This window comes from Palaemon carinicauda, chromosome 40 (assembly GCF_036898095.1).
Source record: "Palaemon carinicauda isolate YSFRI2023 chromosome 40, ASM3689809v2, whole genome shotgun sequence".
Taxonomy (NCBI): domain Eukaryota; kingdom Metazoa; phylum Arthropoda; class Malacostraca; order Decapoda; family Palaemonidae; genus Palaemon; species Palaemon carinicauda.
The window spans coordinates 11,434,804-11,461,819 of NC_090764.1; the positions used below are offsets into that span (position 1 = coordinate 11,434,804).

General features: G+C 32.9%; 1 protein-coding gene across 2 annotated transcripts in view; it reads left to right on the forward strand.

Moving 5' to 3' along the window:
• Positions 1-19,198, forward strand: part of LOC137631541 (extended synaptotagmin-2-like) — a 50,764-nt gene extending 31,566 nt beyond the window's left edge. Inside the window, exons 7-14 of one of the 2 annotated variants that reach the window (XM_068363317.1) lie at positions 2,161-2,246; positions 3,081-3,183; positions 6,572-7,244; positions 9,169-9,232; positions 12,189-12,281; positions 12,850-13,075; positions 17,973-18,196; positions 18,348-19,198. In XM_068363317.1, the coding sequence (XP_068219418.1) occupies positions 2,161-2,246; positions 3,081-3,183; positions 6,572-7,244; positions 9,169-9,232; positions 12,189-12,281; positions 12,850-13,075; positions 17,973-18,158 (1,431 nt within the window). In that variant the 3' untranslated portion in view covers positions 18,159-18,196; positions 18,348-19,198. The other variant, XM_068363319.1, reaches the window with a different exon arrangement.
• The last annotated feature ends 7,818 nt before the right edge of the window (positions 19,199-27,016 follow it).

A 27,016-nucleotide genomic window follows, 5' to 3' on the forward strand; every position in this document is an offset into this window, starting at 1 on the left:
CTACATACTCTTATACATAATCATCATCAACATTTACCCATATTTTTTTCACGCACGCTTACTCATATGTATATATATATATATATATATATCTCATTTATGGCAGAGTTTTTCAGGTCTGATATACACACCCTATTTCATCTCTCTCTCTCTCTCTCTCTCTCTCTCTCTCTCTCTCTCTCTCTCTCTCTCTCTCTCTCTCTCTCTCTCATTAATATTTATTATTTTTCAATCAAAATGTATTTGCAATTTTTTTTTTTTTTTTTTTTTTTTTTTTTGTATGTAATAGGAACTGAAATATTTGTAGAGACGTAGTTTTAGTATACATTAGGTACCCATCCAAATTAAAGAAAATGTATTCAAGTATCCTTTAGAAAACGGTTAAGATCTTTGATGGGGAACGTATATATTTTTATTAATTTCTGGCAGCTGTTTGATTATGATCGCCCATTTTGTTATATAAACCCACGAAAACATAACTAAATCATTTAATACGTCATAGTGTACTATTTGCTAGAAATAGTTCTACATTTTTTTACCTCAATCTCAAAGGTTAGAAAATATTTTAGGAATTATAAAGGCTCCAACGAAAGTCATCTTTTGAAAAGGTGTTCAAAATATCCCTCTGGAATATTACTATTTATATGTCTCATGGACTATGATATGATTGCCTTAGAAAAACTTGATATTCATGAATAGAAAATGAAATTATTTTAGAAACAGTTAGTGAAGACTCCCTTATTATTATTATTATTATTATTATTATTATTATTATTACTCCCTAGTTGGAAACGCAGGATACTATAAGCCCAAGTGTTCCAACAGGGAAAATAGCCCAGTGAGGAAAGGAAATAAGGAAATGAATGAACTCCGAGAGAAATAATGTACAATTAAAATATTATAAGAACAGTAGCGAGATAGATTAGATAGAATAGTGTGCCAAGTGTAACCCCAAGCAAGAAAACTTTAACCCAAGACAGTGAAAGACCATGGTACAGAGGCTATGGCACTACCCAAGACCAGAGAAGAATGGTTTGATTTTGGAGTAACCTTCTAGAAGAGCTGTTTACCGTAGCTAAAGAGTCTCTTCTACCTTTACCAAGAGGAAAGTAGCCACTGAACCATTACAAGTGCAGTAGTTAACCCCTTGAGCGAAGAAAAATGTTCGGTAATATCAGTGTTTTCAGGTTTATAAGGACTGAGGAAAATATGTAAAGAATAGACCAGGCTATTCAGTGTACTTGTAAGCAAAGGGAAAATGAACCGTAACCGTAACTCTTTAGCTATGGTCAGCGCCGTTTCTAGAAGAAGGACACTCCAAAATCAGACCATTGCTCTCTAGTGTTGGGTAGTGCCATAGCCTCTGTACCATGATCTTCCACTCTCTTGGGTTAGAGTTCTCTTGCTTGGGGTTACACTCTGGCACACTGTTCTGTCTTGTTTCTCTTGCTCTTGTATTGTTAAAGTTTTCATAATTTATATAGGAGATATTTATTTTAATGTTGTTACTTTTCTTAAAAAATTTATTTTTCTTTGCTTCCTTTCCTCACTGGACTATTTTCCCTGTTGAAGCCCCTGGACTTGTAGGATGCTGCTTTTCCATCTAGGGTTGTAGAAGGATCCAACGCTGTAGTGTTTGGTCAGTCAAAGGACTCAATGGAAAGAATTCACAGAATAAAGTTTTTCCTACAGCAGGAAAATTTGGATAATTATTGACAATATCCCAGCATATTTTGTATGAGATGTTAGTACTTTTATCTCTATTCGTCCACTATCTTGGGGTTGAGTTCTCTTGCTTGAAGGTACACATGGGCACACTATTCTATCTCATCTCTCATTGTATTTTTTTTTTGAAGTTTTTATAGTTTATATATGAAAAATCTATTTTATAGTTGTTACTGTTCTTAAAATATTTTATTTTAGTTGTTCATTTCTTCTTTTATAGTTTATTTTTTTTTTCCTTTCCTCACTGAGCTATATTTCCCTGTTGTATCCCTTGGGCTTATAGCAATCATCCTGCTTTTCCAACTAGGGTTGTAGCTTAGCTAATAATAATAATTATATTGTAGATTTGGTCACTCAAAACACGAGTACAGTAGTGTGGTAAAATGCGGAATATGAACATAAGGAAAATTAATGATATTATGTTTACAATTTCAGAGTGAATCTAATAAATCGACACCTTCAAAAAGCAAGAACTCCTTATGGGATATAGTCAGCTCTAGACCATTATTGGATGAAACGAAGTGAGTAGAAGACAAATGATCAATCAATTTGAATTTTTTTTTTTTTTTTTTTTTTTTTTTTTTTACCAGGATTTAGGAAATGTACTGGTAGCTCTAAAATTAACTCAATATTCTTACAAAAGTTTAAGAAGTTTTATACTGGTAATTCAAGAAATAACTTAAAATTCTTACGGAAGTTTCAGAAGTTTTATACTCATAACTCAAAATTCTTGCAAAAGTTTAAGAAATGTTTTACTGGTAACTCAAAATTTAACTCAAAATTCTTACAAAAGTATAAGAAATGTTATATTTGTAACTCAAAAAAAAAGTTTAAGAAATATACTGGTAACTCAAAAAAAAACTCAAAATTCTTACAAAAGTTTAAGAAATGTTATACTGGTAACTCAAATAGTAACTCAAAAAAACAACTCAAAATTATTACAAAAGTTTAAAAACTGTTATACTGGTAGCTCAAATAATAACTCAAATTCTTGCAAAAATTTAAGAAATTTTATACTGGTAATTCAAAAACTAACTCAAAATTCTGACAAAAATATAAGAAATGTAATATTAGTAACTCAAAAAACAACTCAAAATTCTTACAAAAGTTCAAGAAATGTACTGAAAACTCAAAAAAAACAACTCTACATTCTTTCAAAAGTTCAAGAAATGTTGTACTGAAAACTCAAAAAAAACAACTCAATATTTTTACAAAAGTTCAAGAAATGTACTGAAAACTCAAAGAAAAACAACTCAAAATTCTTACAAAAAATACAAGAAATATTGTAATACTGGCTCTAAAAACAATTGGAACTTTCAAACTTCTTAGGCCTAAAAATTCTCTCTCTTACATAGGCCGAGTCAGATCGTGTCTTTTTTACAAGAACGTAACGGCAGCCGAAAAACAACTCCAGATCCAGAGACATCAGAAGCAAATGATTCTTCGCTTAAAACTAAGGTATTTTTAAAGTATTTTTAGGTTTCAATTTAGAGGAATTTGCACGTTTTTGTATCGGAGTAATTCTTATTTCTAACAGTCGTGCCTTCGCCATTATAAGGCTCAATTACACGACATTCTAGATTTTTTTTCCAGCTGTCGTGCAGTGCATCTGGATATTAATTATTCTTAATTCTAACAGTCGTGCCTTCGCCATTATAAGGCTCAATTACACGATATTGTAGAAGTTTCTTTTTTTCTAGCTGTCGTGCAGTGCAAATGGATATTAATTATTCTTAATTCTAACTTTCGTGCCTTCGCCATCATAAGGCTCAATTACACGATATTCTAGAAGTTTCTTTTTTTCTAGATGTCGTACAGTGCAAATGGATATTAATTATTCTTAATTCTAACTTTCGTGCCTTCGCCATCATAAGGCTCAATTACACGATATTCTAGAAGTTTCTTTTTTTCTAGATGTCGTGCAGTGCATCTGGATATTAATAATTCTCAATTCTAACTTTCGTGCCTTCGCCATCATAAGGCTCAATTACACGATATTCTTGAAGTTTTTTTTTTTTTTTGTAGCTGTCGTGCAGTGCTTCTGGATATTAATTATTCTTAATTCTAACATTCGTGCCTTCGCCTTTATAAGGCTCAATTACAAGATATTCTGGATGCTTTTTTCTAGCTGTCGTGCAGCGAATATTTTTATGTTGACCAGGCTGACATAAATCTCTTTTCGTGGTTTGTATATGACAGATCTATTTTAACGTTTGTAATGATCTTAAAACATTTCATATTATTCATTACTTCTCACGTAGTCTATTTATTTCCTTATTTACTTTCCCTGCTGGAGCCCTTTGACTTATAGCATATTGCTTTTCCAACTAAGGTTGTAGCTTAGCTAGTAATGATAATGATGATAATACATACATACATACATATACCAAGGCACTTCCCCCAATTTTGGGGGGTAGCCGACATCAACAAATAAAACAAAACAAAAAAGGGGACCTCTACTCTCTACGTTCCTTCCAGCCTTATGAAGCTTCATCTATGATGATAATAATCATAGAATAAAACTATTGAGGTATAGTTAATATTGGCTCACTTAAAATTAATGTATTAGATGAATAACTGAAAGGAAGAGGTAGTAGAAAGGACTTCGAAATTTTATTTTCTGAAGATTATAGATCAGACTTACGAGGTTTTTGGAGGAAGTTCCCCTCCCCCATGAACATTTTGAAATTGGTTTGAAATATTGATATCCAAAATTAAATGAATAACCATGACCATCCACCCTTAAACTACTCTCTTGAGGACTACATTGTTTAATAGATCATATTTTATTGCTTTGGCATTCTGCGATGCACCATGAATAAGAAATGGCTAAATAGCTTTTTTTTTTTTTTTTTTTTTTTTTTTTTTTTTTTTTTTTTTATCGCTACTGAAAAGTCCGATAAGAAAAAATGCTGATGTTAGTATTGAGACCAACCAGCGAAAACGATATTCCCTAACAAGGACATTGGGTCTCCGTGTTTTCGTTTACAGACATGTGGAGGACAAGAGGATTTAGAGATGTTGAGGCAGGAAGTTAAAAATGAGTGGACAGATGCACTTAAAAAAAAAAAAAAAAAAAAAAAAAAAAAAAAAAAAAAACTTAATTTTAATCGGAAGTTCTCCGTAAAAATATACTGTTCTCGGCCATATTTCAGTAAAATACGGGCCACCGTGAATTTCACCCTACCGGGTTAGTGTCCGTAATATCAGTCTTCTTAAGTCAATCTCGTTTTTAAAACGGTAAATGCCTGGCAACATTTATTTGATAATTTTTACCTTTTTTTAATGCAAATTTTTAACAGCGTGGGAAGTATTGAAACCCCTCTTTTCTCTAGATGTCGACTCCTCTAACCCTTAACAACGACTGGTACTTCTTGTCAGTAAATGGGGTCAATTATAACAGGAAGTCGATGTATGTTGGTGAAAATGCTGAAATTTCATATCTAATGCTCATTTGATTGTCCATATTCTCTGCTTTTAGTAAACCAGTTGAATGTGTATACAATACTTTTCGTTGATAAAGATTCGAAAGTTTTAATGAAAACAAGAGCAGTAAATGTCAGAGAGAGAGAGAGAGAGAGAGAGAGAGAGAGAGAGAGAGAGAGAGAGAGAGAGAGAGAGAGAGATTGGAGTATCTGAATTAAATAAAGAAATTTTGTATTGATTTCATGAAGGTCTTTGTTATTCTATAAATAACACTGATAGCCTGATACAACAGGTGTTGAAAGCGAGTTATAGTCAATTTTTTTTAGTGAAGCAGATTGGCACCGACTCGCAGGGATGCCCTTTTATCTCGGAAAAGTTTCCCGATTGCTGAATGGTCGGAAGTATTTTTGTCCGAATACTTCCCACCAATCAGCTATCGGGGAGCTTTTCCGAGCTAAAAGGGCATCCCTGCGAGTCGGTGCCAATCTGCCTCCCTAAAAAAAATTGACTATAGTTGGGCCAAGTGGAAGGATATTTTTGAGAGGCGTAAAGACGGAAGACTTTATAGTATCTAGTAGCAATATTTGACAACTGTACCTTTTGACTTCTTTAGAAAGCTAAAAAGATCATTCTTCCTGTCAAAGCTTGATGCCAAAGGTGATGATTGTCTAAACCAGTGGTTCCCAACCTGGGGGAAATTTTTCCCTGGGGGGAAGTTTGAAGCTTCCAGGGTGGAAATAATTACACTACCTACTAACTAAAACAAGCGGAAAATGTCCACATAGTACGTGCGGTAATTTGTTGTTAGCCATTCAATTGTGATATGATCATATCATTTCTCACTGACATGATATTCAAGGGGAGAATTGGAATATCATTTCCATTTCCGAGGGAGGCGAGTGGCATGAGGGCTGGGCGGGGCATGAAGGGGGAAATCTGGATGGTTGAACTGGGTGCAGGGGGGAAATGACAGAAAAAAGGTTGGGAACCACTGGTCTAAACCATGCAATCAGGGAATTATCATACTTTACGTTTATTATTTTCTTTTAATAAATATTGGATTCAATGCTGTAAAATGCTTCTGAAAATTATTAGTTGGAGGTTTTGGAATATTTTTAAGATGAAGATTTTATATTATCGTTCCTCGTGGTTTTAGTATGATTAGCAGTTGATTATCAATAGAAAATTACACTATTTGTTTATTCCAAAACCTAAAATATCAATAGACAATTACACTATTTTTTTGTCCCTAAACCATAAACCTTAATTTGATTTTTTTTTTATTCGATATATTTCAGATGACGCAATTATGCACATGGTATTTGATTATATGCTTGGCATAATGAGCTAAGTAAAGGAAGGGAAATACTTTTATCAAATAAAAATTTATTAGCTATATGATTTTTCTTTTAATTCACAGGACTCTCTGAAGAAATCTTCTTCCCAAAAAGAGACCGATGAAGCCAACTGGAATATCAGTTCTTCATTTACTGAGGTTTCAAAGTCTTCAAAGTCTCAAGAAGTTGCATCATTGATGACTTCTTCCTCTCAGTCACAAGACATGTCGGTTGACTGGTACATCAGTAGCCCCTCGACTCAGTCACTTCTATCGGTCAGCAATGCTTCTCAGGTGTCGATTAGTTCAGCCGGCAATGAATCATCCGACTGGCTGTCTTCAGAATCGGCAGTAACAATCGGCAGCCCTTCGTCTGAATCATTAGTCTCACTCAGTGCCCCCGATTCAGAGATTTTGAAAATTAATTCAGACACCGTCCTTGATCAGGATATTCATACTCCACGAAAATTACAGGATTCAAAGCAGTATTCTGGTGTGAATAATATCCCAGAAATAGTAGTTGAAGGTGACATCGTGTATGATGACAGACTATCCATGGCGAATGACCAAGGGGTCATGGGACACGCTTACACTAGTCCTGGAAGTTTAGATTCTCGCTCATCAGAGATCAAAACTGATATCAGTACCTCCTCTGGGGGGCTGAAAGATGAACTGAGAGCTGCAATTGCTAGGGATGTGGAGGCGAGTAGAAGGGCATTCCTTGATAGGATCTTGACTGAAAGTGAGATTGATGATGGTAAGTCCAGTGATTTTTAATAGAGAAATACATCAAGTTCTAAAGTAGACAGTTTTGACTGAGAGTGAGACTGATGATGGTATGAATGTGATTTGTAATAGGAAAATATATCAAGTTGTAGAGGGGACAGTTTTGACTGAGAGTGAGACTGATGATGGTAAGTACAGTGATTTGTAATAGGAAATATATCAAGTTCTAGAGGGGACAGTTTTGACTGAGAGTGAGATTGATGAGTGTAAGTTCAGTGATTTGTAATAGGAAAACATATCCAGTTCTAGAGGGGACAGTTTTGACTGAGAGTGAGACTGATGATGGTAAGAATGTGATTTGTAATAGGAAAATATATCAAGTTCTAGAGGGAACAGTTTTGACTGAGAGTGAGATTGATGATGGTATGAATGTGATTTGTAATAGGAAAATATACCAAGTTCTAGAGGGGACAGTTTTGACTGAGAGTGAGATCGATGATGGTAAGGGCAGTGATTTGCAATAGGAAAATATATAAAGTTCTAGAGGGGACAGTTTTGACTGAGAGTGAGATTGATGATGATAAGTCCAGTTATTTGTAATAGGAAAATATACCAAGTTCTAAAGTAGACAGTTTTCTTTTTATATGAAATACAGTATCTCTATGAAAGATTGATTTTGGTAATTTAATCTATAAGAATAGGTTACTTGTTGATATTTCAGTTTTAATCAGTTGAGCAAAAGTTTTTTTAGCAGCTGAAATACCATTGATTCTCTAGTACTAGAAAAAACTTCAAGACAATATTAAATTTTTTATATCTATTTTTTATTTGTTTTCATGTAATATATTCCCCTGTTAAGGTGACTTGATTCTATTTATGTATCCTGGAAGATTTGCATTTTCATTTTACATTTCACTGATTTGGTATTACTGCCTTACTCTCCTACTCCACTTGAATTCAATTCAAGTATTACTGCCTTACTCTCCTACTCCACTTGAATTCAATTCAAGTATTACTGCCTTACTCTCCTACTCCACTTGAATTCAATTCGAGTATTACTGCCTTACTCTCCTACTCCACTTGAATTCAATTCGAGTATTACTGCCTTACTCTCCTACTCCACTTGAATTCAATTCAAGTATTACTGCCTTACTCTCCTACTCCACTTGGATTCAATTCAAGTATTACTGCCTTACTCTCCTACTCCACTTGAATTCAATTCGAGTATTACTGCCTTACTCTCCTACTCCACTTGAATTCAATTCAAGTATTACTGCCTTACTCTCCTACTCCACTTGGATTCAATTCGAGTATTACTGCCTTACTCTCCTACTCCACTTGAATTCAATTCGAGTATTACTGCCTTACTCTCCTACTCCACTTGAATTCAATTCAAGTATTACTGCCTTACTCTCCTACTCCACTTGAATTCAATTCAAGTATTACTGCCTTACTCTCCTACTCCACTTGAATTCAATTCAAGTATTACTGCCTTACTCTCCTACTCCACTTGAATTCAATTCGAGTATTACTGCCTTACTCTCCTACTCCACTTGGATTCAATTCGAGTATTACTGCCTTACTCTCCTACTCCACTTGAATTCAATTCGAGTATTACTGCCTTACTCTCCTACTCCACTTGAATTCAATTCAAGTATTACTGCCTTACTCTCCTACTCCACTTGAATTCAATTCAAGTATTACTGCCTTACTCTCCTACTCCACTTGAATTCAATTCAAGTATTACTGCCTTACTCTCCTACTCCACTTGAATTCAATTCAAGTATTACTGCCTTACTCTCCTACTCCACTTGAATTCAATTCAAGTATTACTGCCTTACTCTCCTACTCCACTTGAATTCAATTCAAGTACTCTTTTTTTTTTCTGTTGCTGGCTAACTGTTTGCTTTTGTGTTTGATTAATATGGGTTCAATTATGCGATTTCTATTTGCAGAATATAGAAAGAAGCAAGAAATTATTGAACCTGACATTTCAGTGTCCCGTGAGAGCCTTACGAGGTAAGACATACTCATATGTTTTGAGTTATATAAATCTCAAATTCTCTTGTGTTAGCAAGGTACTTATTCTTTCAATACCAACCATTAAATTTGAGAAAAGATTTGAAAATTCACGTTTGAGTTATACAAATCTCAAATACTCTTGTGTTAGCAGGGACCTTATTCTTTAAGTACCAACCATTAAATTTGAGAAAAGAATGTAAAATTTACATTTGAGTTATACAAATCTCAAATACTATAGTGTTAGCAAGGTACTTATTCTTTAAATACCAACTATTAAATTTGAGAAAAGAATGTAACATTCACATTTGAATTATACAAATCTCAAGTACTCTAGTGTTAGCAAGGTGCTTGCCATATTCTTTAAATTTGAGAAAAGAATATAAAATTCTCATGTGAGTTATATAAATCTAAAATTCCTTAAGTGTTAGAAAGTTACTTATTCTTTAAGTGCCAACCATTAAATTTGAGAAAAGAATGTAAAATTCACATTGGAGTTATACAAATCTCAAATTATCTAGTGTTAGCAGCATACTTATTCTTTAAATACCAACCATTAAATTTGAGAAAAGAATGTAAAATTCACACTTGAATTATATAAACCTCGTATTCACTAGTGATAGCAAGGTACCTGTTGTATTCTTTAAATACCAAGCATTGAATTTGAGAAAAGAATGTAAAATTGGCATTTGAGTTATATAAATCTAAAATTCTTTAAGTGTTGGCAAGGTATTTATTCTTTAAATACCAACCATTAAATTTGAGAAAAGAATGTAAAATTCACATTTGAGTTATATAAATCTAAAATTCTTTAAGTGTTGGCAAGGTATTTATTCTTTAAATACCAACCATTAAATTTGAGAAAAGAATGTAAATTTCACATTGGAGTTATACAAATCTCAAATTATCTAGTGTTAGCAGCATACTTATTCTTTAAATACCAACCATTAAATTTGAGAAAAGAATGTAAAATTCACACTTGAATTATATAAACCTCGTATTCACTAGTGATAGCAAGGTACCTGTTGTATTCTTTAAATACCAAGCATTGAATTTGAGAAAAGAATGTAAAATTGGCATTTGAGTTATATAAATCTAAAATTCTTTAAGTGTTGGCAAGGTATTTATTCTTTAAATACCAACCATTAAATTTGAGAAAAGAATGTAAAATTCACATTTGAGTTATATAAATCTAAAATTCTTTAAGTGTTGGCAAGGTATTTATTCTTTAAATACCAACCATTAAATTTGAGAAAAGAATGTAAAATTCACATTTGAGTTATATAAATCTAAAATTCTTTAAGTGTTGGCAAGGTATTTATTCTTTAAATACCAACCATTAAATTTGAGAAAAGAATGTAAATTTCACATTGGAGTTATACAAATCTCAAATTATCTAGTGTTAGCAGCATACTTATTCTTTAAATACCAACCATTAAATTTGAGAAAAGAATGTAAAATTCACACTTGAATTATATAAACCTCGTATTCACTAGTGATAGCAAGGTACCTGTTGTATTCTTTAAATACCAAGCATTGAATTTGAGAAAAGAATGTAAAATTGGCATTTGAGTTAAACAAACCTCTAATACTCTAGTGTTAGCTAGGTACTTACCATATTCTTTAAATACCAACCATTAAATTTGAGAAAAGAATGTAAAATTCTCATGTGAGTTATATAAATCTAAAATTTTTTAAGTGTTGGCAAGGTATTTATTCTTTAAATACCAACCATTAAATTTGAGAAAAGAATGTAAATTTCACACGTTCCTTACAAATAGATTGTCCTTTCACTTACGTCTTATATAGATTAATTATTTCGATACCAAGAGATTTAATTAATTACAGCCATATAAAGAGCACTGCACTGTTTGATATATACATACAAGTTAATTATAAAAACGGCCGCTAGTTTTACTAAATATAATTTTCTGTGTTTAAGGAACGAATTAAAAGAAAATTATTTTCCCTTGTTTGTAATGAAGTAACCGCCAGGTGGCGTTTCAAGTTGTTTTCGTGTTGTTAAGCAGTAAAGTTGTCATTCAGCTTTGGGTAACCGAACAGTAGACATCGATAATTTTTATATGAAAATATTTAGTATCTGTTCAGCTTATTATGAATGTAAAATTTCAAAATAATTATAAGCATTATGTGTAATCATGTTATGTTTTGAGTTTAAGAGTAATGCTGTACTATCGGTGATAGAGAGATGAAATGTCTTCATTCGGTATACCCAAGTGCTACATCTAACGATTTCCAAAATAAAATGTTGAAATGGTATTCAGTTTGTATTGTTTGTTTGTTGAAGGTTTCGTAATGGTAATCAGGGAACGATGATTCCCAGCCAAATCCAATGCCTCCACAAAACTACACGCGGTAAATGTAGTTTCTCCTTATTTAACTTTCGGTTCAAAAGATGTGGTTTTCTAATTGGAAGTATAGTGTGTTGTTTTAATTGTTTTTTTTTTTAAGGTATTAACTTTCATTCATATACCGACAGGTTGATTTGAAAGTGAATTATAGGTGGTATTATTGTTTTAATCCATTTTAACTTTTTATTCTTATTCTGTTTCTTTACAAAAAGGTTTTTTCAATGTAGATATGTTGAATGAGTCAAATTCTTGATACTTCAGTATTCTAATGTATTAATTGAAATAAATAAGTTATTAATAATAAATATAATCAAAAGAATTAAAGTGATAATAATTATAATTAAAATTATGTTAATAATTAGAATAATAACTACAACTAAACGGATTAAAATGGTAATAGTAATAATTGAAATTATGATAATAATAGAAATAATAATAACTAAAATTATAATGATAATAATTAAAATTATGATAATGATAATTAGAATTATACTAATAATCAAAATTATAATAATCACAGTAATGATAACAATGTTGTAAATATGGAAAATCTTTATTTATTCAATTCTTTCTTATATTTGAAGGATAAAAGACACGGATCAAGGTCATGGATGCATCGAACTGACAACCAGATACCAGGCTCCTAACATTTTTATCGTCACTATTCATCAAGTTCGGTAAGCATAAAGGCGGGTTTACACTCGAATGGTTCGTCAAACCGGGTGGGACAGACAACTGTTTGAAATGATGTTCGAACTCGTGAATGGGGTATTTGATTGTCGAACACGTTCGTCGAATGGTTCGAAGAAAGTCTGTTCTCGGCTGATTTTGTGGGCGGGGCTTCATTTTCCACAAACCTTATGCATTTGTGACTGACTCCAATTCTTCGAACAGTTTGACAAGCAGGTTTGACAACCGGGTTCGACCGGGCAAATCCCATTTTACGGATCTGTTCTTGGCATATTTTTAGGATAAAGAGTTTCTGTTATTCTTGATTCTAATTTTTTTTTTTCCACACAATTTGTTTATTTCAAAATTCCAAAAATATTAATAGAAAATTACACTATTTTTATGCTCCTAAACCTCAAACCTCTATTTGACTAACAAAATTTACTGAAAATCACTTCAAAACTGTATTATTCAGATCCCAGTTATGACATTATAGGGAAAAATAGCCCAATGAGGAAAAGAAATAAGAAAATAATCAATATGAGACAAAATTAAATAATATAATCCTAATTTCAGGAACTTGCCGAAAAGGTTGAACAGGACTCCTAACCCGTACGTGAAGCTCTACATACAGAACCAACAACTGAAACCCATAACTGAAGTTACGACGGATATTTTAGAGAACACCCAAAATCCCGTCTTCGAGAAAAGCTTCGAGTTCCATCTTGAACACCCGCTGTCCTTGTACACCCTCCGAGTCTCTGCCAAGACGAAGCATAAGATGGCACATAAATTAGGAGAGGTAAGTGGTATTTGAAGTTTTTTTTTAAATTTTATTTACCTTATATACTCTGCTAATATATACACTTAAAGATATGTTTGTGAGTTTGTCGATATGTATGTTTGTTTGTGTATAAGTGTGCACAATGATTTATATGGGATCCCTGGTGTGGTATTCTTCAATGATAGTATATGGGATTTTGTAGCTGGGGAAGTGATGTGTACTTGCGTTTATCTCTCTCTCTCTCTCTCTCTCTCTCTCTCTCTCTCTCTCTCTCTCTCTCTCTCTCTCTCTCTCTCTATACATATATATATGTATATATATATATATATATATATATATATATATATATATATATATATATATACATACACACACATATATATATATATATATATATATATATGTGTGTGTATATATTTATACAGACATATATACATACATACATACATACATACATACATACATATATATATGTATATATATATATATATATATATATATATATATATATATATATATATATATGCCTTACCACTGTGCTTGTTGCGGGCTTTTGACAGGCAGGTGCTCTAACAATACATTTCATTGATCTTGAAAGTTCTGATTATCCTGTTTTGTCACTAAAAGATATCTTTTGTCCAAATAAGTAATCTTTATAAGCAATGAGCATGAACCTATATGTTTTATATGCTTCTGCTTAATGTTTTGGAAGTATTAAACTGTAAACATTATAACTTGAGAAACGTACTATGCTCCTTCTTTGCTTCTTTTGGACTTTGGTTCAGCTGTGTTGGGTCTAAATGAGCTTGCATTGACTTTGATTCAGCTGTGTTGGGTCCAAATGAGCTTGCATTTTGTATCAAAGGTTCATCGGGACTTTGGTTCAGCTGTGTTGGGTCCAAGTGAGCTTGCATTTTGTATCAAAGGTTCATCGGGACTTTGGTTCAGCTGTGTTGGGTCCAAGTGAGCTTGCATTTTGTATCAAAGGTTCATCGGGACTTTGGTTCAGCTGTGTTGGGTCCAAGTGAGCTTGCATTTTGTATCAAAGGTTCATCGGGACTTTGGTTCAGCTGTGTTGGGTCCAAATGAGCTTGCATTTTGTATCAAAGGTTCATCGGGACTTTGGTTCAGCTGTGTTGGGTCCAAATGAGCTTGCATTTTGTATCAAAGGTTCATCGGGACTTTGGTTCAGCTGTGTTGGTCCAAATGAGCTTGCATTTTGTATCTAAGGTTCATCGGGACTTTGGTTCAGCTGTGTTGGGTCCAAATGAGCTTGCAATTTGTATTTAAGGTTCACTGGGACTTTGGTTCAGCTGTGTTGGGTCCAAATGAGCTTGCATTTTGTATTTAAGGTTCACTGGGACTTTGGTTCAGCTATGTTGGGTCAAAATGAGCTTGCATTGACTTTGATTCAGCTGTGTTGGGTCCAAATGAGCTTGCATTTTGTATCAAAGGTTCATTGGGACTTTGGTTCAGCTGTGTTGGGTCCAAATGAGCTTGCATTTTGTATCAAAGGTTCATCGGGACTTTGGTTCAGCTGTGTTGGGTCCAAATGAGCTTGTATTTTGTATTTAAGGTTCATTGGGAGTTTGGGTCAGCTGTGTTGGGTCCAAATGAGCTTGTATTTTGTATTTAAGGTTCATGGGGACTTTGGTTCAGCTATGTTGGGTCAAAATGAGCTTGCATTTTGTATTTAAGGTTCATCGGGACTTTGGTTCAGCTGTGTTGGGTCCAAATGAGCTTGTATTTTGTATTTAAGGTTCATTGGGACTTTGGTTCAGCTGTGTTGGGTCCAAATGAGCTTGCATTTTATATTTAAGGTTCATTGGGACTTTGGTTCAGCTGTGTTGGGTCCAAATGAGCTTGCATTTTGTATTTAAGGTTTACTGTTACGCTGTGGTATTAATTTTGCGTCTCGATGTATTACATACTGAAAACGATGAGGAAGGGAAAAAACAAATATTAATACGACAATAATATTTTATATATAATATAGAAAATAAAATGGGATCACCGTTATGGTGTTCGGGCTTGTCAAGTAACGAATCTTCTGAAAATTTTATTACAGTTATTTTTTTTTAATTTAGATTGTTTTTCATCCAACATTATTGAAGTCGATCGGGAATCATGATATCGTCTGTAGGTAATTTCTTTAGTTTATTGTATATTGTATTGCTCTAAAGTCTTGGATAGTGCCATAGCCTGTGTACCATGGAATTCCACTGTCTTGGGTTAGAGTTCTCTTGCTATAGGGTACAATCGAGCATACTATTCTATCATATTTCTCTTCCTCTTGTTTTTGTTAAAATTTTTATAAATTACGCAGGAGATATTTTAATATTGGTACTTTTCTTAATTTATTTTATTTTTCCTCATTTCCTTTCCTCAATGGGCTATTTTCCCTGTTGGAGCCCCCGGGCTTATAGCATGCTGCTTTTTCAAGTAGGGTTGTAGCTTAGCAAGTAATGATGATGATAATAATAATAATAATAATAATAATAATAATAATAATAATAATAATATTAATAATATAGTTCTGTGAATATACACTGACGTTTCCATAGCACAATCTTGGGGATACTGGTTAATACATTGCTATCATTATAAACCTATAATTTAATAACTAAAATAATTATCCTCTTTCTCATCATTACCCATGCGTCATGTAATGTAGCCTTTACCATATCATCCCATTTTATCTTCATCATCACTATTATTATTATCATTTACTGAGAGTTCAAAATTCGGGAAAAATAAGAAATAAGAACAAGATTAAAAAAAAAAAACCCCGTTTTCAATCATAAATGTTAGTTCTATCAGAAACCAAGTAACACATCGTGGTTCATGTGTTACTAATATCAATTATTGTTAATCCCACTGACAAGGGTGTTGTTTATCTCCCCATTATTACTACTGGAAGGAGGAACTATTAAATATTAATGAGGCATCATATGAGTTTAAGAACAAATAGATTTTTTGAGATGATCTTCATTATTATTATTATTATTATTATTATTATTATTTGCTAAGCTACAACCCTACTTGGAAAAGCAGGATGCTATGAGCCCAGGGGCTCCAACAGGGAAAATAGCCCAGTAAGGAAAGGAAAGAAGGAAAAAGTAAATATTTCAAGAACAGCAACAACACTAAAATAAATACTTCCTATTTAAACTATAAAAACTTTAACAAAACAAGAAAAAGGGAAATTAGATAGAATAGTATGCTCGAGTGTACCCTCAAGCAAGAGAACTCTACCCCAAGACAGTGGAAGACCATGGTACAGAGGCTATGGCACTACCCAAGACTAGAGAACAATGGTTTGATTTTGGAGTGTCCTTCTCCTAGAAGAGCTGCTTACCATAGCTAAAGAGTCTCTTCTACCCTTACCAAGAGGAAAGCAGCCACTGTGTAATAATTTTTCTTAGAGTGCGATTAATTTTCTTTCATATGCAACTAATGTTGTTGCTTACTATTGAACATAGTACAGTGACTTGATTGTTTACTAAGCTGTAGCTTGGTTCTATATGTTAGTTCATGTATTTTGATTGTTTACCTAGCAGTAGCTTGGTTCTGTTTGTTGGTTCATATATTTTGATTGTTTCCTAAGCTGTAGCCTGGTTCTGTATGTTGGTTCATATATTTTGATTGTTTACTAAGCTGTAGCCTGGTTCCGTATGTTGGTTCATATATTTTGATTGTTTCCTAAGCTGTAGCTTGGTTCCGTATGTTGGTTCATGTATTTTGAATGTTTACTAAGCAGTAGCTTGGTTCTGTATGATGGTTCATATATTTTGACTGTTTACTAAGCTGTAGCTTGGTTTTGTATGTTGGTTCATGTATTTTGATTGTTTACCAAGCTGTAGCTTGGTTCTGTATGATGGTTCATATATTTTGACTGTTTACTAAGCTGTAGCTTGGTTTTGTATGTTGGTTCATGTATTTTGATTGTTTACCAAGCTGTAACTTGGTTCCGTATGTTGGTTCATTTATTTTGATTGTTTACTAAGCAGTAGCTTGGTTCTGTATGTTGGGTCATATATTTTGACTGTTTACTAAGCTGTAGCTTGGTTTTGTATGTTGGTTCATGTATTTTGATTGTTTACCAAGCTGTAGCTTGGTTCTGTATATTAGTTCATGTATTTTGATTGTTTACTAAGCTGTAGTCTGGTTCTGTATGTTGGTTCAAGTATTTTGATTGTTTACTAAGCAGTAGCTTGGTTCTGTATGATGGTTCATATATTTTGATTGTTTACTAAGCAGTAGCTTGGTTCTGTATGATGGTTCATATATTTTGATTGTTTACTAAGCAGTAGCTTGGTTCTGTATGTTGGTTCATATATTTTGATTGTTTACTAAGCTGTAGCTTGGTTCTGTATGTTGATTCATATATTTTGATTGTTTACTAAGCTGTAGCTTGGTTCTGTATGTTGGTTCATGTATTTTGATTGTTTACTAAGCTGTAGCTTGGTTCTGTATGTTGTTCGTGTATTTTGATTGTTTACTAAGGAGTAGCTTGGTTCCGTATTTTGGTTCATATATTTTGATTGTTTGTTAAGCTGTAGCCTGGTTCCGTATGTTGGTTCATGTATTTCGATTTGATTGTGTACCAAGCTGTGTAATGCTGGTTATATGCGTCGTCACTATATGGCCCTATGTCTATAAACTTATTCTTCTTTTTCTTGCAAATATAATGTGTCATTAATGCTTAATTGTATCCAACATTTATATGTTGCCGTTTGTCTTCTTGACCATTGTCGTTGTGTGCGCACAGTTTCGTTTACAAACAGTCAAATGAGGATATTCTTGGAAAAATATGATAAATGAAAATATCGAGGCTGGTGTTATCACTCAGTACTTAGTGACCTATACTTCCTTGAAGGACGAAGTGCAGATGGTGGTGTCTGGTTCTTTACAGGTGGTGCTCTGCTTCGCTCGGTACACCTCCTCCCAGGTGGTCAAAGAACGCAATTGGTATAATCTGTCTGATCCCAAGAAAGACTATGTCTTGTGTTGGGTCGGGTACAGAGATCCTGCAGACGCTAACCACAAAGAAATCGATAGAGTGGAATATAGTGACGAATTCATCGAGAAACTCCTCTGAATCTGGTCTTCTGTACTTTTGGATTTTAAGTTTCCTAGGTTCGATGTGAAGATATTCTGTTAGCAATTCACTGGGACTTTTTTTTAAAATAATTTCCAGCTCCATTTAACTGCTGTGATATATATTTTTTTTCAACTTACATTCTTTGAAATTAGTTTCAGCTTTTCGTATGGAATTTAAGTTTCCGAGGTTTGATGTGAAGATATTCTGATTGCAATTCATTGGGACTTCTTTTGAAATAATTTCCAGCTCCATTTAACTGCTGTGATATATATTTTTTTTTCAACTTACATTCTTTGAAATTAGTTTCAGCTTTCCATATGGAATTAACAAAACGTCATATTAAAATACAATTGAGGATTAAAGATTCAGATGTGATCTGAAAATATTCTGATTGCAATTCATTGGGACTTCTTTTGAAATAATTTCCAGCTCCATTTAACTGCTGTGATATATATTTTTTTTCAACCTACATTCTTTGAAATTAGTTTCAGCTTTTCGTATGGAATTAACAATACTTCATATTAAAATACAAATTAAGAATTCAAGATTTGCATGTGATCTTAGATGGTCTGACTTTCATCTCTTGAAGTTTATGGTTGCAGTAATGCACATTGAGACATATTTTCATGGTCACTGATGAAAATTATATTTTCAGTGTTGTCCCTCTATATTTTCCCTAAATACTGATTTTTGTAAACATAAGAACAGAACAACAGATATTTTGGTCATAGTGTTTATTCTGCAGAACTGACATGAGTATTAATTATATCGATTTGTAATGAGTTATTTTCTTTTTAAAAGACAAGACTCCTGGTGTTTTCAAGTCTCAACCATTGTGTTCACAGGTTCAAGTTATTTTGCTATACTGTTATTCAAGATTATTTGTTATATGTATTCATTAACCATAAACTTAAAATACACTTTGTCTCTTGAAAATATTCCTTATTTAGCTCTCTTTAAGGTATATTACGATTACCGCGGTGAAGTAGCTCTCTTATTAAAGTGTATTTATTCGTTAACCATAAACTTGAAATACACTTTGTCGCTTGAAAATATTCCTTATTTAGCTCTCTTTAAGGTATATTACGATTACCGCGGTGAAGTAGCTCTCTTATTAAAGTGTATTTATTCGTTAACCATAAACTTGAAATACACTTTGTCGCTTGAAAATATTCCTTATTTAGCTCTCTTTAAGGGATATTACGATTACCGCGGTGAAGTAGCTCTCTTATTAAAGTGTATTTATTCGTTAACCATAAACTTGAAATACACTTTGTCGCTTGAAAATATTCCTTATTTAGCTCTCTTTAAGGGATATTACGATTACCGCGGTGAAGTAGCTCTCTTAATAAAGTGTATTTATTCGTTAACCATAAACTTGAAATACACTTTGTCGCTTGAAAATATTCCTTATTTAGCTCTCTTTAAGGGATATTACGATTACCGCGGTGAAGTAGCTCTCTTATTAAAGTGTATTTATTCGTTAACCATAAACTTGAAATACACTTTGTCGCTTGAAAATATTCCTTATTTAGCTCTCTTTAAGGTATATTACGATTACCGCGGTGAAGTAGGTCTCTTATTAAAGTGTATTTATTCGTTAACCATAAACTTGAAATACACTTTGTCGCTTGAAAATATTCCTTATTTAGCTCTCTTTAAGGTTGATTACGATTACCTCTGTGAAATAGCTCTCTTATTAAAGTGTATTATGTTATTATCATTACAAGTCAAGCTACAACTTTGGTTTGAAAAGTAGAATACTAGCCCAGGGGCTTCAACAAGGAAAGCAGCCCAGTGAGGAAATTGAATAAGTGAATGGAAAATAAATGACTGTAAATAAAAGTAATGAATGGAAATATAATATATATTAATAAGGGAATGGCAAATAAATGACTGTAAATATAAGTAATGAATGGAAATATAATATATATTAATAAGGGAATGGCAAATGAATGACTGTAAAAATAAGTAATGAATGGAAATATAATATATATTAATAAGGGAATGGCAAATGAATGACTGTAAATATAAGTAATGAATGGAAATATAATATATATTAATAAGGGAATGGCAAATGAATGACTGTAAAAATAAGTAATGAATGGAAATATAATATATATTAATAAGGGAATGGCAAATGAATGACTGTAAATATAAGTAATGAATGGAAATATAATATATATTAATAAGAGAATGGCAAATAAATGACTGTAAATATAGTAATGAATGGAAATATAATATATATTAATATCAGTAACAATATTGATTTAGACCAGTTATATGTCATTCTGATTAACAGAAAACTATTTACATAAAGTTTGAACTTCTGAAGTTCCACCAATTTAACAGCCAAATTTGGGAGGTCATTCCACAACCAGGTCACAGCTGGAAAGAAAATAGACTACTGAGTAATATTGGACTATTTAATGGAGAAGGCATGAGTGTAAGAATTAACTGAATCCTAAGTACCACGTACGGAATGATATGATGGCAATGAATGGTCTGAATCATGAAAAATCCTTATGCAATGTGCATAAAGAAATAACTGAATGATGGTGCAAGATAATATCAAGATCAGTAATAAGGAATTTGATGGACCGCAAGTTTCCTATCCAACAAATTAAGATGAAGACCGCACAGGAGAACAATACTCGAAAGAAAGTAAAATTATAACATTTCCTCAGGATGGACTGTTTACTGAAGATCTTAAAAGACAATATCAAAAAGCCTATTAGTTGTGCATTTGTTAGAAAGAAAGAGATCATAATTTGCAGTGATTTTAGCAGATGATTAATATATAATACTTATTTTGATATGTCTCCTTGTATAAAGAAAATGAAATATAAACATCAAGATATTTATTTTATAGAACATGGTGCAGGTTCGCTTGGTATGAATGCAAGAAATTACCTGTGTTAGCACGATTCCTAAAAACACATTTGCTACAGTATACGAATAAGTAATTAAACGTTTTCTTTATCGCTAGATATTAAGTTCAAAGAAAACGAACCTATCTTTAATGTTATGGAGGACTACGATAAATTCACTAGACTATGATTATGAATCTTTCATGCGGAGTAGTGAAGCATGATTACCATTAAAAGGATAAAAGAAAAAACAATAATTAGATAATATAAGCCAGATCGAGAACGTGATTATCATATATAAAATGCTACATAAAACCGACAGTTTCCCGTATGTATTGATGCACTGGACCTCCGTTTCTTTCAGTCTTCCGCGTCAACTATATCTATCTATCTATCTATCTATCTATCTGTCTATCTATCTATCTATCTATCTATCTATCTATCTATATATATATATATATATATATATATATATATATATATATATATATATATATATATATATATTATGTCTCCCTTCTAGTTTCTTTTTTCCACTATTAGCGGTATGTTTTTCAGTTTTAACTTGGGATTTTTTTTTTAATGAATGGGACTTTGAGGTTGAAGTGATAAAATATTAAAAGAGTAACATAATCATAAGTATTATTGAGATTAATGTCTGGATAGTCACGTAAGAGTCTTGTGTGATGATAAATGTTATTCCCGCATATTTATCTTCATTGGGTTTATTTGTAGAGAAGATTGTGTTTGTTATTTAAAGAGGTGGGAAATTTAATTCTGATGCAACTAAATCTCTTTGCCTTGCGAAAGGCCTCAGAATATTGAGGCTTCTGGCGTAGGCCTAAGTTTGAGATGGTGGTTAATGTCACCGTTTCAGTGTTTGGTTCTTTGAATTACATGAAATTAAGACGAGGAAGGGAAATGAGAGTTGTATAATGCAATCAGTTGTGGGGTTTTGGAAGCGATATGGGTTTGTATGCACATTAGCAGAGTTAACCATGAGGCCCATCATAGGAGAAAGTATGACTGAAGCTACCGAATATTCTTGCTTCTCTTTTCTAGGAAAAAGTTGTTCCTTTATTCTTTGGAAGGATTAGTTCTCTCTTAAAGTGCTTTGTTTTCCACTATTAGTGATATTTTGCAGTGTTATAGAAATCCCATACCATCATATGGCTGAGTATTTCTTCCTCCAATACCATTCTTTGTCACTGTTGTTGCAGTTACCAATCAGCATATTTTTATGTGAAGGTTCTTCATTGTTTGAGAGAGAGAGAGAGAGAGAGAGAGAGAGAGAGAGAGAGAGAGAGAGAGAGAGAGAGAGAGAGAGAGAGAGAGAGAGCATATCACTTTAGATACCTAGTTGAAGACACTCGTCATACGGAGAATTTGATAAAATTCTGTAACCTGATTTAGATTGACCATAGTGTATTGCATAAGAACCTGGAACTCGTTTTCACAATCGATGGAAAGCCATCGAAGTTCTGGAGGTAATGTACCTCATTTTTCTCTGGCATTGCAGTAAGAAATGCTAATGTTCATTTTAAGGTAGAAAAAAGAATGTTCAGGAGAAATTAGAAAGTTTTGAGAAGCCCTTTAAAAATCATATGATTTTTAACCATCTCTAAATGTAAGCCTTATTTTACTTTAATGAACAAAGTCCCAAAGATGTGCTATTTTATGACAGTTCAAGTGTAAATGTTTAGTATGACGTATTCTCATGTGCTTAGACAAGCTTGTCTAAGCTTTAAATGTACACGCAACTGATGTTTGGTCGCAGTTGCGAAGGAGAACGTTATATTGAAAAGTTGAGAAATAATAGAATATATTGAATATATAAGTTTGTTTACTGTATATTATATTTAGAAGAGCATAGTTTTTATTTTCATCTCATGGCATTTAGTGGTTTCTATTGCAGCATTTCAAATCCATTGTAATGGTATGAATGGATTGAATAGTAGGTCTACAATCACTTGTCAAATGTGATAGCTGCATTACAGCGTTGATGATTATTAAAATTACAATATTTTTTTTTTTTTGGGGGGGGGTGTGGGGATGGGGGTGTTTTTCGTTGATAAACGAGTTATTATTATTATTATTATTATTATTATTATTATTATTATTATTATTATTATTAAATGCTAAGCTACAACCCTAGCTGGAAAAGCTTGGAAAAGCAGGATGCTACAAGCCCGGGGGCCCCAATAGGGAAAACAGCCCAGTGAGGAAAGGAAATAAGGAAAAATTAAATGTTTTAGGAATAGTAACAATATTAAAATAAGTATTTCCTATTTAAACTATAAAAACTTTAACAGAACAAGAGGAAGAGAAACTAGATAAAAAAGCGTGCCCGAGTGTACCCTCAAGCAAGGGTTAGGCATCTAATGAGAGAAATGGATCTGTGTGTTTAATTTTGTACCTGTATGAAATAGAAGGGCATTTTTAAGTTATTAGCTACAAGATACGTCCCATCATTTAATAAGCCGAGCATTATACGGGATTCAATTTCTTAACGTGTCATTATATTTGCCTGTGTTTATTGCCATTTTCTCGAATTACATTTTTATTTTTTGTTCATTCCATTTTCATTTATTTGGTTTTGTTTTCGATTTTTTTTATTGGTATTCGATTCAATTTAGAACCATTTTACATATGCGTATTGTTACTGTTTGTGCTTGAATTTGGTTGAATTTATTTGTGAAAGAGAAAGTACATTTGTATATGAAATAATTACTTTTATTTGTAACCCCTGGCCCATAGAGGCTTAGTGGTCTCTTTTTAGCTGCCAACATTTTCCACTTTATTTAACCTCGCTGAAACCCTTGCATGTATTCTCATCAATGCATTTTTACATTTTCTTCTGTTCTTTGTCCTACCATTTTGCTCAGTCACCATATGTCAGATATAAGTGTTTTCTTCCGGTATTTAGCGAGCATTTCCGTGTCTATCATTGCGTAGTTTTCTGTGACTTTCTCATAAACTCGTAAAGTGGTTATAGGAACTGGAAGAATTCCTTTGTTGGAATTACTGTTGCTTATATACATAAAAAAAAAAAAAAAAATCTTCTAATGTCAGAGTTGTCCTTTTGTCTCTCTGTTCGTTTATCTCTTCATTGTTCATTACCTCAGTCAAGGAAGTTGGAAGGAGGTTATGTTTTCCCCCGTGTTTTTGTTTGTGTGTGTGTGCTTGTTTGTGAACAGCTTCCTGGTCACAATTTAATCGTAGAGTGATGAAACTTGCAGGAATTAACTGTTATGTTAAAAAGCTGGAAATGATTACATTTTGGAAGGTCAAGGCCAAAGGCCAAGATCATAGTCAAGCAAAATGTCCAATTCAAGTAATCAGCCTTAATTTTGGACTCTAGTTTCCTTCTTTTCATTTTGAAGTAATCGGTCACATAATCCTGTCACCGTTTTAGGTTTTACATTAAGTAGGATTTATAAAACTTAGAGCAATTAGTACAGCTGTCAGTATTTGCAGGCAATCTTATTTGGTTTTACGAAGTCCATGCATATTGAGTTTCATCACATATGTCTTCGAGTTATGAACAGCATTATTTCTTTGTTCATAGCCTATCTGTTTATTTTACTGGGCATTTTTTCTACCACATCTCTTGAGTGACTATAGGCTATATCTATATTACGTGGAGGATTTTCAGTTATGAACTCGTATATATTCAGTCCTATCTTATATGTTGTCGAGTTATGGACAATATTATTTCTTTATTCCTAGCCTGTCTGTTTACTTTACCCGGCATTTTTTCTACCACATCCCTAGAGTGGTTATAGGCTATACCTATATGACATGGTAGGTTTTTAGTTATAGTACTGTATGCAATTATTAAGTGACTTTAAAAGTGCCATTAAGACTACTAGATACTAACAGATACTATTTTAGAGTACATTAAATATTTATCAAGTTAGCTATTTGAAGCTCAAATAGTTGTAGGTGTCAACAGAAATGAGAAAACAAACAAGCAGCCAAAACTTCAAGAAAGTTTCCTTATCAAATATAGTCATTTATACCTTATTAAAAAGCAGATTTCAAGGCAATGACCCTGTAGTAGTAAATTATAGAATATTTAATCAAATATAGACTTTTACTATTTGTTTAAAAAGAAATGCCAAAATAAAATCTCTTCTTTCCGTATACATACAAATTGCGTCCACCAGACCTAACGCTATTTTCATCTAACATGAAATGAAACTTATTAGAAGCAAATAACTTAAAAGAAAATGGCAGAGCTTAAGCATTTCATTTTTTTTAAATCGTGCAGTCGAATAATTGGAATTATATGATGAAGATATTATAATGGTAGAAACCAAATTCATTCATCAAGTCAAATGCATATAGTATTTTTTAGCAGTTATCTGATTAAGCTATTTGATATTATAAAAAATTATTATGATACTAAAAATTCCTTCAGGCTAGGCCCATGATTCATATTTTCAACATAGTGATCTGACAAAGCTGTTAAATAATGCTAATTCTACTACTAATAATAGTTGTTAATATTTTTCTTACTTGCATTGTGTCGTGACCCCACTTCTTTCACTAAATGTGTTAAGCCTTTTAAGGACTTCATCTCCTTTATCCTCCCAAAACTTCAAGATCATATATTCTTTCCACCAAGCCATCATCATCCATTTTTTTTTCCATATGACTGAACCAGTCTTAAAGATATCTTGAAAATATTTCCAAACTTCATCCTAGAGGAAACTTGATCAAGGTTTAGTTTGGCCTTTTAAAAATATATGAAATTAAGACAAAATGTTCAACCTTGATTTCATGAATTATTTATATAACTTACGATGAAGAACTGATCATGGATTAGCATATTGGTATTTTATCACTCTCTTCTGAACTTCCATTTTGTTAAGTTTCTAGGAAAGAAAGTGGGCAAGAAAGAATGTAATAATCACTAATTGAAATGACTGTTTTATTAGACTTACAGATTTATCTTCTTTAAACCATTTGGTATATATCAACTCTTCCCATCTTTTATCCCTTTATTATCTAATGATGACAAACTTTTAAAGGTTCATTAACCTTTAAAGGTTTTAAAGGTCGGTCATTAGTGGCAGAGGCAAGGGACAGTGTCATTGCCATAGCAATCAGTACAATGCCCTAGGGACTGACCGTATATTATATGATCAGTGCTCAAGCCTCCTCTCCACCCAAGCTAGAACCAGGGAGGGCCAGGCAGTGGCTGCTGAGGACTCAGCAGGTAGACCTATAGGCTCCCCCAAACCCCCCAACCTTAGCTCTTAAGGATAGTAAGGTTGCAGACACTAATGGCACTAACGAGTCTGAGCGGGACTCGAACCCCCGTCTGGCAAATACCAGACAGAGACGTTACAAATCGGGCCACAACAACCTTTTAAGATTAAACAGTCATCTCTGATCATTCCTCTTCTCATTTCCTCTTATCCTACGGTTTACAAATTTTCTTTTCGTTTGAATAGTATTAGAGAGATCGTAGACAAGCTAGACTATTGCTTTTTAGCCTTTCCCTTAACCAGTAACACTTGTAAAAACGCAAAGTAGCTTTCTCGTCTATTTTTCTCACAGTAACAAATGAATATGATGATTTCCAGTAATAAATTCATCATTCTTATTGTTATTTTCATTTTCAAAAGTACTGTATCATGTTTGACGATTCAATTATCGATTGTAATAAGTAGGTCACATAAAATGAGTAAGCTTTCTGTGTGCAGGAAGAAGAGAAGTGACATTTTTGCTATTATATTATCCGGACGGTGACGTTGAATACCAGTATCTTGGAGCAGAATTATCCTTATTTGTTTTTTCAAAGTAAATAATTCATATAATTTATGATAAACACCTTACATGCATTGATAAATTTATTAAGATATCATATTCATGCATATGGTTTCATGATTACGTAGCAGTATACCAGTTGCTGACTGGATGAAGTTCCAAAAGCCTTCCAGGACTAACTTCATCCTGGAATAGAATGTCGTCCAA